This window comes from Balearica regulorum, chromosome 2 (assembly GCF_011004875.1).
Source record: "Balearica regulorum gibbericeps isolate bBalReg1 chromosome 2, bBalReg1.pri, whole genome shotgun sequence".
In the NCBI taxonomy this organism is placed as follows: Eukaryota; Metazoa; Chordata; class Aves; order Gruiformes; family Gruidae; genus Balearica; species Balearica regulorum.
In genome coordinates, this window is record NC_046185.1 from 155,063,330 (window position 1) to 155,076,936 (window position 13,607).

Genomic DNA, 13,607 nt, shown 5'->3' on the forward strand with positions numbered 1-13,607 from the left:
GTCTGACTTTTCTGTCCGTTTTCAATGCAGCAGATGGGACTGAAATCATATGTGAAGCAGTTCCAAATAGCTCCAAACAGATTGTTTAACTAATGCTGGTCCTGACCTTCAAAATAAACTTTTCTCGACTTTATGCAGCAAGTGCCAACCTCAGTGTTGAATAATCTAAAAATATATGAGCAAGGGGAATATACGTGCAACTTGAAATGACTTAGAGGACAGTCGTTTCAGTACTAGTGCTTGAGAAATTTGGTTCTATGTGTATTTTTTCCTCTACCTCAGTCTTGGTGGTTAGTGTAGCCAAATTAGAAAGTTTCTTTTTGCCCATTAACAAGCAGTACAGTGAGATAAAGAGATACAAGGTACAAAGACCACAAGGAGTAGCTCACTTCTGTCTACAAGAACAATCCACCTGCACGTATTTTCTTAATGAAATCTCATCTCTTCCAGGGTTCAGAAGCCAGATACATTATGGGCAGATAAGCGTGTTCTAAGGATGTATTACAATAATAATAAGATAGCTATATTATCTATTTTAAAAAGTGTATTTTTTTAAGTAATATAGACAGGAGAGAAATAAAAATGAAAATCATTAGGAATCTAATGTGGTTTTTTCCCTAGATTTTTAAGAAAGAATTGCAATAAAATATAATCCTAACCAAAAACTTCTGAGCTACCTATGAACAAAAATCCACACACTTTTTTTTTTTTCTTTAATCCCAAGTCAGACTTGCTTGAAATGCTTAAATAGTGTATGCTCTTTGTTCATACAAAGTTAGCTTGTCTGTAATTTTAAGGTCCCTTTTACCTGCTGCATGTGGCCCAATACATTTTTTCGACAGTCAAACACTCCTTTTCCTTCTTCAGAATACAGCTGGTAAATGAAGTCAGTTGTGTAATTCTCATTGCAGTTCTCATTTCTGTAACAATTAAGGCCAGATACAGTTAGAAACTTACTATTAAGTAGTGGATGTCTTCTTCACAGCTACTGAGAGACAAATGTTTTCCCATTTTTTTTGATACCACTAATCATGGCTTGGGTATTTTCATGTAATCACATATGTTCACTTTCATGTAACATGCTCATGATTTTGAAGTCTGCATTATTTTTACTGCACTGACATCACTGGCAGGTCATTTGGAATCCATTGTTGAATAAGGTAGTGAAAAATATAATTTTAGGTCTGACAAGTTTATTATGCAGAGGAAAAACTGCATTAAAACAAAAAATCATTGACATCCCATGTCATCATTTTGCCCTTTATAAAAGCATGAATAATGAATAGTACCTTAGGCTGTTCCTTACCAATATTGTAAATGCAGGGTATTTTTTCACCTGAGTCATATAACTAGTAGAACCTGAACAAATATAATGGTGTTTTCATACAATTTATTGTGGTATTCATTTTTCATCCCTTTGCTACTCAGAATACTGAAAAATAAATGCTCAGGAGAAAAGCTACAGCCTGATTCATGCTGCCTAAGAAGGTGTAATTTTAAAACATGCTCATCAACATATTTTAAATGTTTCAATTTTTGAAAGATATTTTGTGTTATCTCCTAAAATCTAAGTAGGATTTTTATCGTAAAGTCCATACTATATGTGTACACGTGTATGCTAGTTTTCACACTCTCTTTAGTAAAAATCTACAATAAAAGACAAAGACAATGAGAAAATAGGATAAAATATTAGATTATAAAGCAAATATATTTACATAGAAAGAAGGAAGTTTTGGACTTGAGCATCCACACAGCTCCCAGATTTGCCTTCTGGAGCTACAGCTTTAGTAACAATCTCATGCTAGAGAAATAATCAAGGAATATAGACTTAGAGTGCCTTTGCAAGTGGCCAAACAGCCTACTTGGCTGGAAGTGCTCAGCATCCCTGATGCCATCTATTAAAACTACTTCTGCTTACCTCAGCACTAGACCACGCTGGATACTGGTTTTCATTTTTTCAGTCAAGTGTTCCACATTAGCCTAGAAACAACAAAAGTATTTTTACCAAGCCTTACAGAACTCAAACAACTGCAGTTGTTACAACTTCTGTAAAGTATTGCACATCAAATATGTGCAAATTCAAATGATCAGCAGGTTTTTGGAGATCTAGGATAATATACTGCGTATGGCTATTCATCTTGGGTTAAAACTGACTTCTTCCTCCATGTCGCAAATAACTGATTTTAATAGCAACACAAAGTTGTTTTTTTGTATGCTGTACTGGTATAGCACCAAGTTGGATAATGTCAATATATATAAAAATACAAAAGATCGTATCTTGCCTTTGCAAAAATCCTGTTCTGGATACCATGGCGTACTGCTGTGCTGTACTCCCATATATGACATGAAGAGTACATGCCACTGGGAAATGAGTGGGCAGGAATTACAATGCATTTCACATCAATTTTCCTTTCAGAAAATTTCTTTCAGTTTAGCTTTGTATTTGTCCATGACCACAGCTAGCACTAACTGCCTCAGAGGTGTGAAAGCCTCATAGTAGACAAGTTCCGTATCAGCTTACACCCTAATCTGTAATCCTTATATCCTGAGATGTCTATTTTAGTAACATCTCCAAACATGCTCTGAATAGTTGTGGCAGCAAAGCCAGCATCTACTATACCTTAAATACTGTTCAATTCCTGACATGAATAGGAAAATGGAAAAGGTATTCCCCCCCCATTTTTGTTTTTCTTTTAAAACCGCCCAGGTCTAAAAATGAAACAACTCACCTAGTAGTGCTTAATGACTAATGCAGTAATTTTATGAGTTAACTAAATCTGATGCCAAGAATAACTGGTATATGTTCCTTTATATAATATGGCATAAGAACCGGCATTATATGAAAGTGCTACTGACAAACATAGCTTTTAGATACAATCTAAACATTTGGGGTTTTTATAACATGAGACACCTGCTTCAAATATATACATTATACTATATGTGTACAACAATTTTAGGGTCTACTTAAAAATGAGGAAAACATTTGTAATGCTGTCTACCTGGAGTTCTCGAATATCAAACTGTTCTTCAAAGATATACGCAGCATCAGCTCCTGCTGCAAGGGCCCCCATATTAGCCAGATAACCACAATAACCACCCATGGTCTCAATGATGAACACACGACGCTTGGTACCACTGGCCGATTGTTTGATGCGATCGCATGTCTAATCAAAGAGAAAATATTGTAAGTTTAAATAAAAATATCTGAATTTCTGTGGGTTTGTCATGCAATTTTATGTCACATTGGTGAGAGAATTTAAAGAATTTATAAAAATTACATCCTTAAAAATTCCAACATAGCATAATCCATGTAAGTATAATAATTACGAAGTAATAAAGTAATTCTTATAAATCATACATTGAACACCCCAGTCAAAATAAAATATTTTGCTACTATCAACTCATATTTATTTGCTTCCTGCAAATACTAAAACAAGAATTAATTTTGTTTGGTGCATGGAATTAGAAGTTGTGATAGTTTTCTAACAGATACAAATAGATACAAAGGAGCTTTTTAATCAGTTCTGGTATGAGTAAGTTTCTCTTCTTCGCTTTAACTCTATTCATTACTGAAGAATTTATTTCTTCCTAGTATTGATTTTAAAATTCACTGCATTCCCAACCATACTTAACAGTTACAGTTTCTTAAACTTAAGTCCTGACCATGTATTGCCCTATTGTTTACTTTCCAATAATGATATCCACATAAATGTAATTCTTTCAAGCACTACTGGAGCCTTTTTTGAAGAAAAAAAAAAAAAAAAAAAAAGTGGTTTTTTTTTCTTAATAGGTACAGACTTACTATAAAAAGACTGCAATCTCCACTTGCAATCTCACTCTGAATAGCAAAAGAAAAGTTCTCTGCAAAGAGATCTGTTGCTTACATGTCACCAATTAACACCGATATTTATGAGAGCTGCCTAAGAGCCTTAGAAAAATAACAGAGAAAATCTCCAGCGTGGTAGGACCCAGGAAACTTAGGAAATCATAGAAATGTAAGAAAACAGAAACCTAGGAACTAGGTTACTATGCATGGCCAGGTTTTAATGACAGTCAAAAAGCTATTTGAGAAACTGTCACTTCCTAGAATGAATTTTTCTACCCTTCAAAGTTATTTTAAAGTCATCAGATAATGTATCTTCCTTTCAGAAAGCAAATAACAGAAAGAAAAAGATACTATTTCCTTCTTTGTGTTAAAAATTAAAAAAAAGGTCACCAGACTTGGTGACAAGAAGAATTTTCCAAAATTGATGTACTGTCCCTACACCAGTTCTGCTTAGTAAAAAAAATACCTGAGAAATAAAAGTACCTGCGAAGTTTGTCATCTTGAAACCTGAATTATGGTAACATTAAAAAAATCCCTATGACTTGCTGATTTTCTGAATGAGTAACTGCAGGTGCTGTAATATTTGAGGTATTTCTGTTTCACAGATCTTTACAAACAGAACCTTCATTCAGCTAACTGAAAATACTACTTCAGGCTGAAATTAAGATTGTGAGCCATATGGTCTTTAAAAATATAACTAAGACTACAGAATAAATAATGAATTGATACATGAGAAAACTTACAATAATAAAACCCTAGAACTTCTAACATCATAAGGTTTAATGCACTGAAGGACCAAAACCAGCGTATGCGTTTACTTAGCTCCACCTACCAAAAGATACATAACAAACTACACCACAAAAGCCCACATTGAACTTCATCAGTTCTTCAAAATGACACTTTCTGTTACCTGTCTTGGATTTTATGATGTTCTCAAGCACTTTACTTTCCCCTTCCAGATGTGGTTTCATAAGAATTTTTGTGCAATACTGGCATACGATAAACAGTAACAAATTTATAAAAATCTCCATTACTTTTAACAGTGGCAGATCCAGCACCAAACCAATTTTAACTCATTTTAAAAAAGCTGCCTAGAACTAGATGGATAGTACCTGTTTAGCTTATGATATTAAAAAATCTTGGCTTTAGACACTGTAGAAATAAACACACGTGAAGATTTCCTTCATTTTGAAAGACTTAAAAGATCTGTAAGTGCTAAGCTTTCTTAGGAAAAAAAAAAAAAAAAGAATAATTCTGGTAGCAGAATGAATTTTTCTGCCTTTTGAGAAACTAAGCTCTAAGCAAGCATGTAAATCATTAGTTGCTTTTAGGATTACTCACTTTAGATTTATTTAGAAGAATTTCTATTCTTGACTACACAAGAGACACAGTAGAAACTTTCTACTATTCTTGCTCTCTCAGAATGACTGTGACAGAAATACCCAAATACAAAAATGGCACAGAGGGATTTTAAAGACTCTTTAATCCATATACTACTCCATAGGCTAGAAAGGCCAAACCTCAAATGCCTGAAGGAGGTTTCGTAAGTTTTAAACACGGAGGTATGGTGACTCTTTTTGGAGTACTCTTTGGAATTCCAATGCTAGTTGAGCTTTCAAATGAGCTGAGCCAACTTCGTGAAAAATCTGATATTCAGAACTTCATCAAATCAACAGTCTTCTATTTTTAGCATAAACATTCTAACCATAATGAAATTCAATAGATACAACCATTTTAATTTCATTTTTTACTGAGAGCATTACTGAAAGCTGTACAAATTGCAATTAAAATTAATAATAAAAACAGTGAAATAAGAGGGAAGCAGCAATATATACAATCATTTTTTTCTCCATTGTGTTTTCATGTTTTCACTTTTACAGGTGCATCATGGTTTGAAGTGATACCAGTCATGATTAACAGACTTAGCCTGACATTTATAGAAGTAGGTAAGGGGGAAGCAGCTAATGTAGAAGTAAAGACACCTGTGTCCTGCCTACGAACGTATCGGTACAGTTTACCCACACTGCATCTTAAGTTGTCTTCACCTTAGGGATGCTGTATTGCATCTCCCAAAGACCAAGCCATAATATATTCTGACACAGCTCTTTCAATTAACTACTGGAGTTTTTTCACTCTATATAAATAAATAACACTGTATCAGAGCAGGATAACAAACCTGCATTTCTCAAACCCCCACATCTCTTTCTGACTTTCTTGGCCAATTTCTTCATAATTAGTTATATGGCTTGATAATGAGGGGTTTGATAAAGCCCAGAGCTGTTCAGAGGTTTACTCATTTGATTGCATTAGACCTCAACTCAGTTCCCTTTGCTGCAGCTCCAGCAGACTCAACAGGAATGTAAAGAACTTCAAGAGTTCCTATAGCAGTTGTACTCAAGGGAAAAAGCTATAGCAGACTAAAAATAGAAAACTGATCACACTGACTGAAATGGAGAACTCATTCATAGCAAATTCTGGCCTCAAACTGTTTTGTTAGCATCAGTGGTAGACTTCACTGCTTATACTATGCATGTATTTATATGCACTTAATATATGTTAAGCCTAATACAGTCTATGGGATTATTCGTGTGTTTAGTGTTAACTACATACTTAAAATGCTCTACTGCACTGAGTTCAGTCATTAGCCCATGCAATAAATGTGGCATTTATTTATAAAACATGTGTTTTCTTCTTTCATCTAAGTAATGTTGAAGAGCTACGTAAGATAAAAAAAAAATCAAAACCAAAGCAAGCAAAATATCTTTTTTCTCAGTGAAAGCAAGTGTCCTAAGCACTAATGCAGATAACAAGAGTCCCCAAACATCCAACATAATTAATTTTTATTAGGTTAATCTTTAATAAGTCTTGGAAAACTTAACTATAAAACATAAAAACCCCACAGTAACTGAATTGTTTTAGAAAACTAGACATTTCAAGGTCCTTAGGTACCCTCATCTTATGCATTTATCATCTTAACTTTTAAAAGATATGCAGTCTTACCTCCACAATAGCATTCAAGGCAGTGTCAGCACCAATGCTAAAGTCTGTGCCTGGCACATTGTTGCTAATAGTAGCAGGCAACACACAGATAGGTACGCAAAACTCCTCAAAGCGGGAACGTGCCTCGTGTAGCTGCAGACAACTTTCATAGGCCTGAAGCGGTGGTACAAGTATGAGTGATACATTCCTTGTCTTTGGATTGCTCTGCTAATGACTCCTTGCATGTGATGGTGAATTTGGCTGTCCTTGGCCCAAGTAAATACAATTGGTGAAATTATTTGGGGCATGATATCCTGTACATACCACAACAGTGCACTGGGGTTGCATTGGCACAATGCTCTTTGAAGAAATGCAGAAGATTAGTGCAAGTTAATACAGAGTGAACGTGAAGTGTGCACAGCAGAGAGGTATGAAGCAGTTGGACAGGAAAAGACAGCATAAAGGTAAACTGGAAATCATTCCGCAAGAAACCACTTAAAGAACAGAGTTTGATAAGTGTTAAGGAGTTTAGAAAGTTAACTAGTAAAACACCTACAACTTGAAGGAAATGCTTAAAAAAAGCTGCTTTTTTAAAAGCTATGTTATCCTACAAAGTCAAGACACACATCTATTTCCACCAAGGAAAAAAAAGTCTTGCCTATGCCTTCCAGGATTCTATCAACATCACATATCTGCCTCTGTGCACATAGACTGAACATAGGCCCAGAAAGATCCAGGAATATGTGCACATGGATTAGTTAATACAGGTTGCAAGTATAGTTCAAGGATTCTTTGAAAAGCAGCTGTAGGTCCTAGGGAAGATTCCAAACACTACAAAATAAGTCACGTGAAAAGGATTAGGCGTTCCTAATAGATATCAAAATAATACCTAAAGGTTAAGATTTTGCAGTTGGTTTAAGTCAGTAAACATTTTTTTTAATTATATCATTCCAATTATTTCTAATCTAAACTAATCAGCATCTTTCATGATGTGTGGCAATGAATCAAACTACCTATGTAATGACTCTCCACCAGAAAGCCTGATTACATAGTATGTTACATTTTTCTTAATCTTTCTCCCAGAAAGGACTGATGTTCACAGAAGTCTCATCATTTCAATTTCTCAAATCAGTTCAGAGAAGCAAACTATTGCAGATCAAAATCAGATAGCTATCAAGCTATCACCACAAATACCTATACAGTGATTGATTAAAGCAGTAACTTAGGAGAAAGTGATGGGAAAAAAACCCACCTGTGAAAATTCTGCTCTCCAGGTTTTTGACCTAGATAGAGCAGATCCTGTCAGCAGGAGGACAGGAGGGCAGTAGATGCATAAGTGCAAACTGACTTTCTGAAGTCTATCTCTACTCATGCATTTCATAAGTATGAAATTTCAATTAAGCTCAGTGCTAGGATGCATTTCCAGTTTAAGCCTGAAACACAGTCTAAAGACAGCTCTTTCAGACCTGTAGCTCTGAGCAGCAGTATAGCCAGAGGAGCAACAAATATATTTTTGTCAATTTTTTTCTTTTTTTCCTTGACAAGACTTCACTGAGAAAATTTCAGTAATTGCCTAGCCCAACCCAGCTCAGTCAGGCTGCTTGCATTTTTATTTCTACTGAAAAATAAAGACATACACTGAGTTGCACTGATTTGGTAAAAACACAAGGTTTCCTGGAGATCTGCAAAACATGAGTTTCTCTAAAAAGTTTTATATTGAGACTTTTGGGAAACCAAGCTGAAGGGAGATTCAGAGCAATAACTAACACAATTGGTTAGTCTGCATTTATGATATGTTAAGATGCAGTTAAGATATGTTTTACTTGCATTAAATATTGCCATTTTATTTGATGCAAGTGATACCAGCAAACATATCCAAAGAATGTACCTTCACCAAGCATGAGCATTAGATGACTATATGCAACATCTTCGCATCACCACGGCAAAATATGAAAATGCTTTCAATAAAGGGTCACAATAATTATAAAGGGTATACAAGTGATTGGTGGTTTTAATAATTGCTTTGTAATTATTTTTCTTAAATAAGTACTACAGTAAGATTGTGGAGGGATGTGCTATGCTATGTCAATAAAATGATTTCATCACTTCCCTTTTTTTGTTTTTATTTGTGTTACTAAAAAGGGTATTGCCATAACCAGGGATGCTTTACAAAAATACATGCAGTCACACAGATAATATGGTTTGCTGAGTTTATGTTGATTTAAATGCAAATGGTCATTGAAAGCAATGGATTTGCTGCCCTAGCTCCACATCCAGCTGTTGCTAGGATGGAAGTGGATGAAAATTTAATTCGTTAGCTAGCTTGGCCAGGCTAATTTTCAGCTTCCTAGTTCAGATTAATGTGGAGCCACATATGCTAGTACCAGCACTGGGAGGGTACAGGAGTCTGTTTTTCAAGGGAAATGCATGGAGACTGCATTAAGGCAATCTAACCGTAGCTTGCTTTGCTCCTCAGTGGCTGTTCACTATTCTTCTTCTCACAAAACCAATTGTTCAACCTGTACCCCTTTCGTTTTGATGAAAGATTGTGAAAAGAAACACATTAATGAGTTTTAGGCTCATCCTTTTTCAGGTTCTACTTTTCCCCATCTCTAGCTGACACCCTTCCCCCCCGCCCCTCATCTCCCCGCTGACTTCTACAACTCCTAAATCAGATGAATATTCTTCCATACCTTGTTCTGGTTTATTCCTCTTTCCATCAGTTTCCTCTAGCCCATCAGTAAGCTTTGTTTTCAAATTAAATTTTAATCCTTTCCATATTCTGCAGCTGAAAGAGTCTAACTTTTTATTCATTCTGCTTAATTACAGAGTAGGTTTCTGCTTTTTAGTTCCACCTGCTAAGGACTTTTTGATCAATATTAAGTAATCCAACTTTCATTTTAAAAGAAATTTCTATTCTTCATGGTTACATACGAAAACACTTAACACTTCTTTGTTGTCCTATTCCAGAGGTCTGCTATCTGAAATATTATTCTATTCATTTCACTGGATTAGCAACATGAAATTGAGAATATGGGTATTTTTATTATGGTAATTATGTTACTGATAATTCTTTTCACAGAAGCCCATGTTCTTATCCTGCAATCCTAAACAATTTATTTTGTATATCTAGATATACAAGCCTTAAGCACATCCTTTTCAGGTACAGAAACATCCAGCTTTGCCCACGTATTTTATACTGCAGTTTTCATTGAAAATTGTTCTCACTAATATTCTGAAAACTTAAGTGAAAAATACAGGATATGATGAATTTAAAACACTATTCAAAATACAAACCAAGTTCTACTATTCAACTGATTGGAACCCTATATTTAAAAAAAAAAATGGAAAAAATGGAACATTTCAAGAGAGTCACAGAATCTGTTACAGAATGTAAATTCTAATTTATGAGAAATGTACCGTCCACTATCTATGACTTAGGGAAAAGCACACTGTTGCCTAATCTCTCATTCAGAAATTATGTATCTGTTGGTCTGGTTTTTATTGTTTTTCTTTACAAATGCAGCATCTTAACACATTTAGCTGCAAATGTCTCAAGGTACCATTCACATGCCTTGACAAGTTTCAAACAGCTTAACATTGACAAGTGTCTAGTAATGCCAAACACTAATAAGGCCTCATCACCTAGCAGAAATGTACTTACCTTACTAAAAGTTGTCAAGAACTTAGAAGTAAGAACAGTACCACAGAAAAACTAAGTGCGATGACATATTGCTGTCCATAAGAGGTACTAATCTGACAGCATTGAAAATTATGATGCATTTATTGACCTAATAGTGGCAACAGAAATAAAAATGCTATAAACTAGGTATCATGGACATTCACGTCCATCTGCTACTTTCATTTACCAGTCAATTGCATGACTTGTATTGAGCCTATAAGTTACGTTTAATAGGGGGCATCATCACTACTGAACCTGATCTATACATATGACACAGGAATAAAAGGATATATTTCTCATTAGCAGTTTTAGTGATTCATATTCAAACAATCAGAGTAGAAAACTGAAAAGATATCAAGCAGAAATGTTTTCCCCAATACAAAAGTCTGCTCCTTCCCAAAAAAAGAACAAAATTTAATTTTCCTTGGATTGAATCTAAACCTTGCAAAACCATTACATTTCATACTTATTTCAGAGAAAAGTCTAGGCAAAATAAAATGCAAAAACAAGATGGAAGCTATTAGTAAAAGAATATAATTTTGAGAAGTTTTCAACTACTACATTGAAAATATATATATACTGACATTTTACTGTCTAATGAAGGAAGATGATGTCTAGAAACCTAAATATAAAGCAAAACACAGCAACAAGGAGAGAGAGACAACTGACTACAATATATCCCCTCTACATGAAATAACCTATGAAAAGAAGTCAGTTAGGTAAACAAAGCTTATGAAGAAAGAAAAGAAGAAAAGTAGGTGTTATGCACAATCATTTTACTCACCTTAATTTGTGATCAATCATTTTGGAGAGATATTTTTATTTACCAGAACTGGAAACAACATCAACATTTACAACTTAAGTTGTCTATAAAGAATACCTTCAAGATAAATTTTAGTTAGCTTACAGTCTTGTTCAAGGCAACAGTTAAGGAAACTGACATTTCCTAACTGAAGGGCTTATTTTGCTTAAAATAAAAATATTTATGTTCGCATAGTAAAAAAAAAACAGCAAACACAAAACAAAAATTGAACAGGTAAAATTATTTTAGTGCTTTTGAAGCTGATAGCATTTGAGGAATTCTTCAAATAAATGTAAGTGATGATAGACTGACATTTAATTTTCAAAAGCAACTTGAAATTCCTTCCTGCTCCTTATCACCACTATGCTTGTTATTTTTCACTTTTTTAAATATAGCTCAATACATACAATCAGTGAAAAATTCCACATTCTGGCTCCAACATGGCTGGAGACAAAATTCAGAAAATATAACTTATAATATAATATGGCAATTCCTTGTAATTCACCAAGTTATAAAGAAGCAACAGAATTATTTCATAAGTGAAAATGTAAATTCAATTTTGAAGACAAATGCTTTATTAGGTCTTTGCTGTGTTTTAAACAAACTATGGACACTCTGCAACTGTATTTGTAATACATATGTGTCCACAGACTATTCTAGAAAAAAAAAATATAATTGAAGGAAGTCTAATATTGCTGCTATTGTTTCAGAAACAAAATTATGTCAGAATATGTAGAAACAGAATTGCTCCTCTTAGCAGATGTGTGACAGATTCATGCTTCTTAAGTGATGCAGATGAACTGTAAATGTGCATGCCTGACAATTTAATGTGTGTGGTGTTTGACAATGCTTTCTGTCCAACTGAGTTTAGTATTAATGAATTCATTTTTAATTTCTAGCATATCATGGGATTTGATTTTTTAAAAAAATATTTCATAATATGTCTCAACTCTTTTTGTTAAATCTGTTATTAGCGGAATACATGTAATTCCTATTATTAGAAAAATATGGATCTTACATTCCCTATTAGAGGAATAATGAAGTTACATAAATAAGGATCTCTTTCTAAACAGAACAACATTCACTCAGTATTTGTTACAGCTAGGTATACTGATACTCTACATATAATAGAGGGGGTTTTTTTCCCCCTCTACAGTGCATCAAATGATCATCAAGTCTTAGCTTTTGGTTTCTTTCTTCCATAAACAATAGATATATGCCATCTTATTTTGCTTTTGCAAATTTACAGGTCACTAATTTCAGAGGAAACCTAATGGAAGCATTTGGGATCCTAATCTTCTCTTTTTTTTTTTTTTTTTAAAAAAAGTATCATGAATATGGCCATATCAAGTAACTGTATCATTTTCCAGATTACATTTCCAAAGTTCTGGTCTATAAAAATATCCAGTTCTAGCCAATTTAGTCAGTTTTAACCAGAACTGCTTTGTTAGTAAGCGCACACACCAGAATAGACTTACATCAGTTATAGTGTTCAGAGCAGTATCTGCACCAATGCTGAAATCTGAACCCGGTACATTGTTGGATACAGTTGCAGGAACCATAACCATTGGAACACAGAATTCATCATATTTCTCTCGGGCAGCTGACAATTCCAGAAGTCCGAGGTATGCCTGTTGGGCACAGGCATCGGGTGAAAAATTAGGATGAATAAAATAAGGGCAAAGTTGGAATGATAAAATGGAAGGGACCACAGGGGGAGCCACTTCTACCACAGCACACTTCAGCAAGTCAAAGCATTAAAGAACCACTAAAATCTAATATACACACAAAAAAAGAAAGTATCAAAAACAGGAATACATTTAAAAACAAACAATAAATAGAACATCCATGTTCAAGGGAATATATAATTTAGACATAACAAAGTGCTTTGTAGAACACCTGCAAACTAGCTCCCCATTCTTCAGGTATTGTTACTCCTCATTTAAAATCTCAACGTTCCTGAACTAGAGCCATGCCTAACAGCTTGGAAAAGACAGATGATTCATTCCTTATCAAGAAGAAATAAGCATATTCTTCTCTGGGAAGAGTTGGCAAAATACTTTCCTGAATCAAGATATCATAAATTTATTATTTTGGTAAAATGAAATGAACATGAAATACGGAAAAAAAAAGAAAATACTTCTCTAGATCAATGACAGATTTTGAAATGCACTGTGTGAGAAAGAGTGGCTTAAATAAGGGACCACAGTGCAATTACTACTAAAGGTCAAGAACTCCTGGAAGTATGTTCTAAGTATTGATATAGTATAGACTGCAACTTGCACTACTGAAGTAATTATTTTCTTTTAAATACAAAA

At 34.2% G+C, this 13,607-nt stretch overlaps 1 protein-coding gene across 5 annotated transcripts in view; it reads right to left on the reverse strand.

Annotated features, from left to right (window-relative positions):
- The window catches only part of PFKP (phosphofructokinase, platelet), a 47,704-nt gene that overhangs the window by 2,504 nt on the left and 31,593 nt on the right, over nt 1-13,607 (reverse strand). For 2 of the 5 annotated variants that reach the window (XM_075746575.1, XM_075746576.1), the window contains exons 16-20: nt 12,768-12,920; nt 6,827-6,979; nt 3,000-3,164; nt 1,919-1,980; nt 809-920 (exon numbers count right to left, since the gene is read on the reverse strand). In XM_075746575.1, coding sequence (XP_075602690.1) covers nt 809-920; nt 1,919-1,980; nt 3,000-3,164; nt 6,827-6,979; nt 12,768-12,920 — 645 coding nt within the window. The remainder of the gene's footprint in view (nt 1-808; nt 921-1,918; nt 1,981-2,999; nt 3,165-6,826; nt 6,980-12,767; nt 12,921-13,607) is intronic. The other 3 variants (XM_075746578.1, XM_075746579.1, XM_075746577.1) reach the window with 2 other exon arrangements.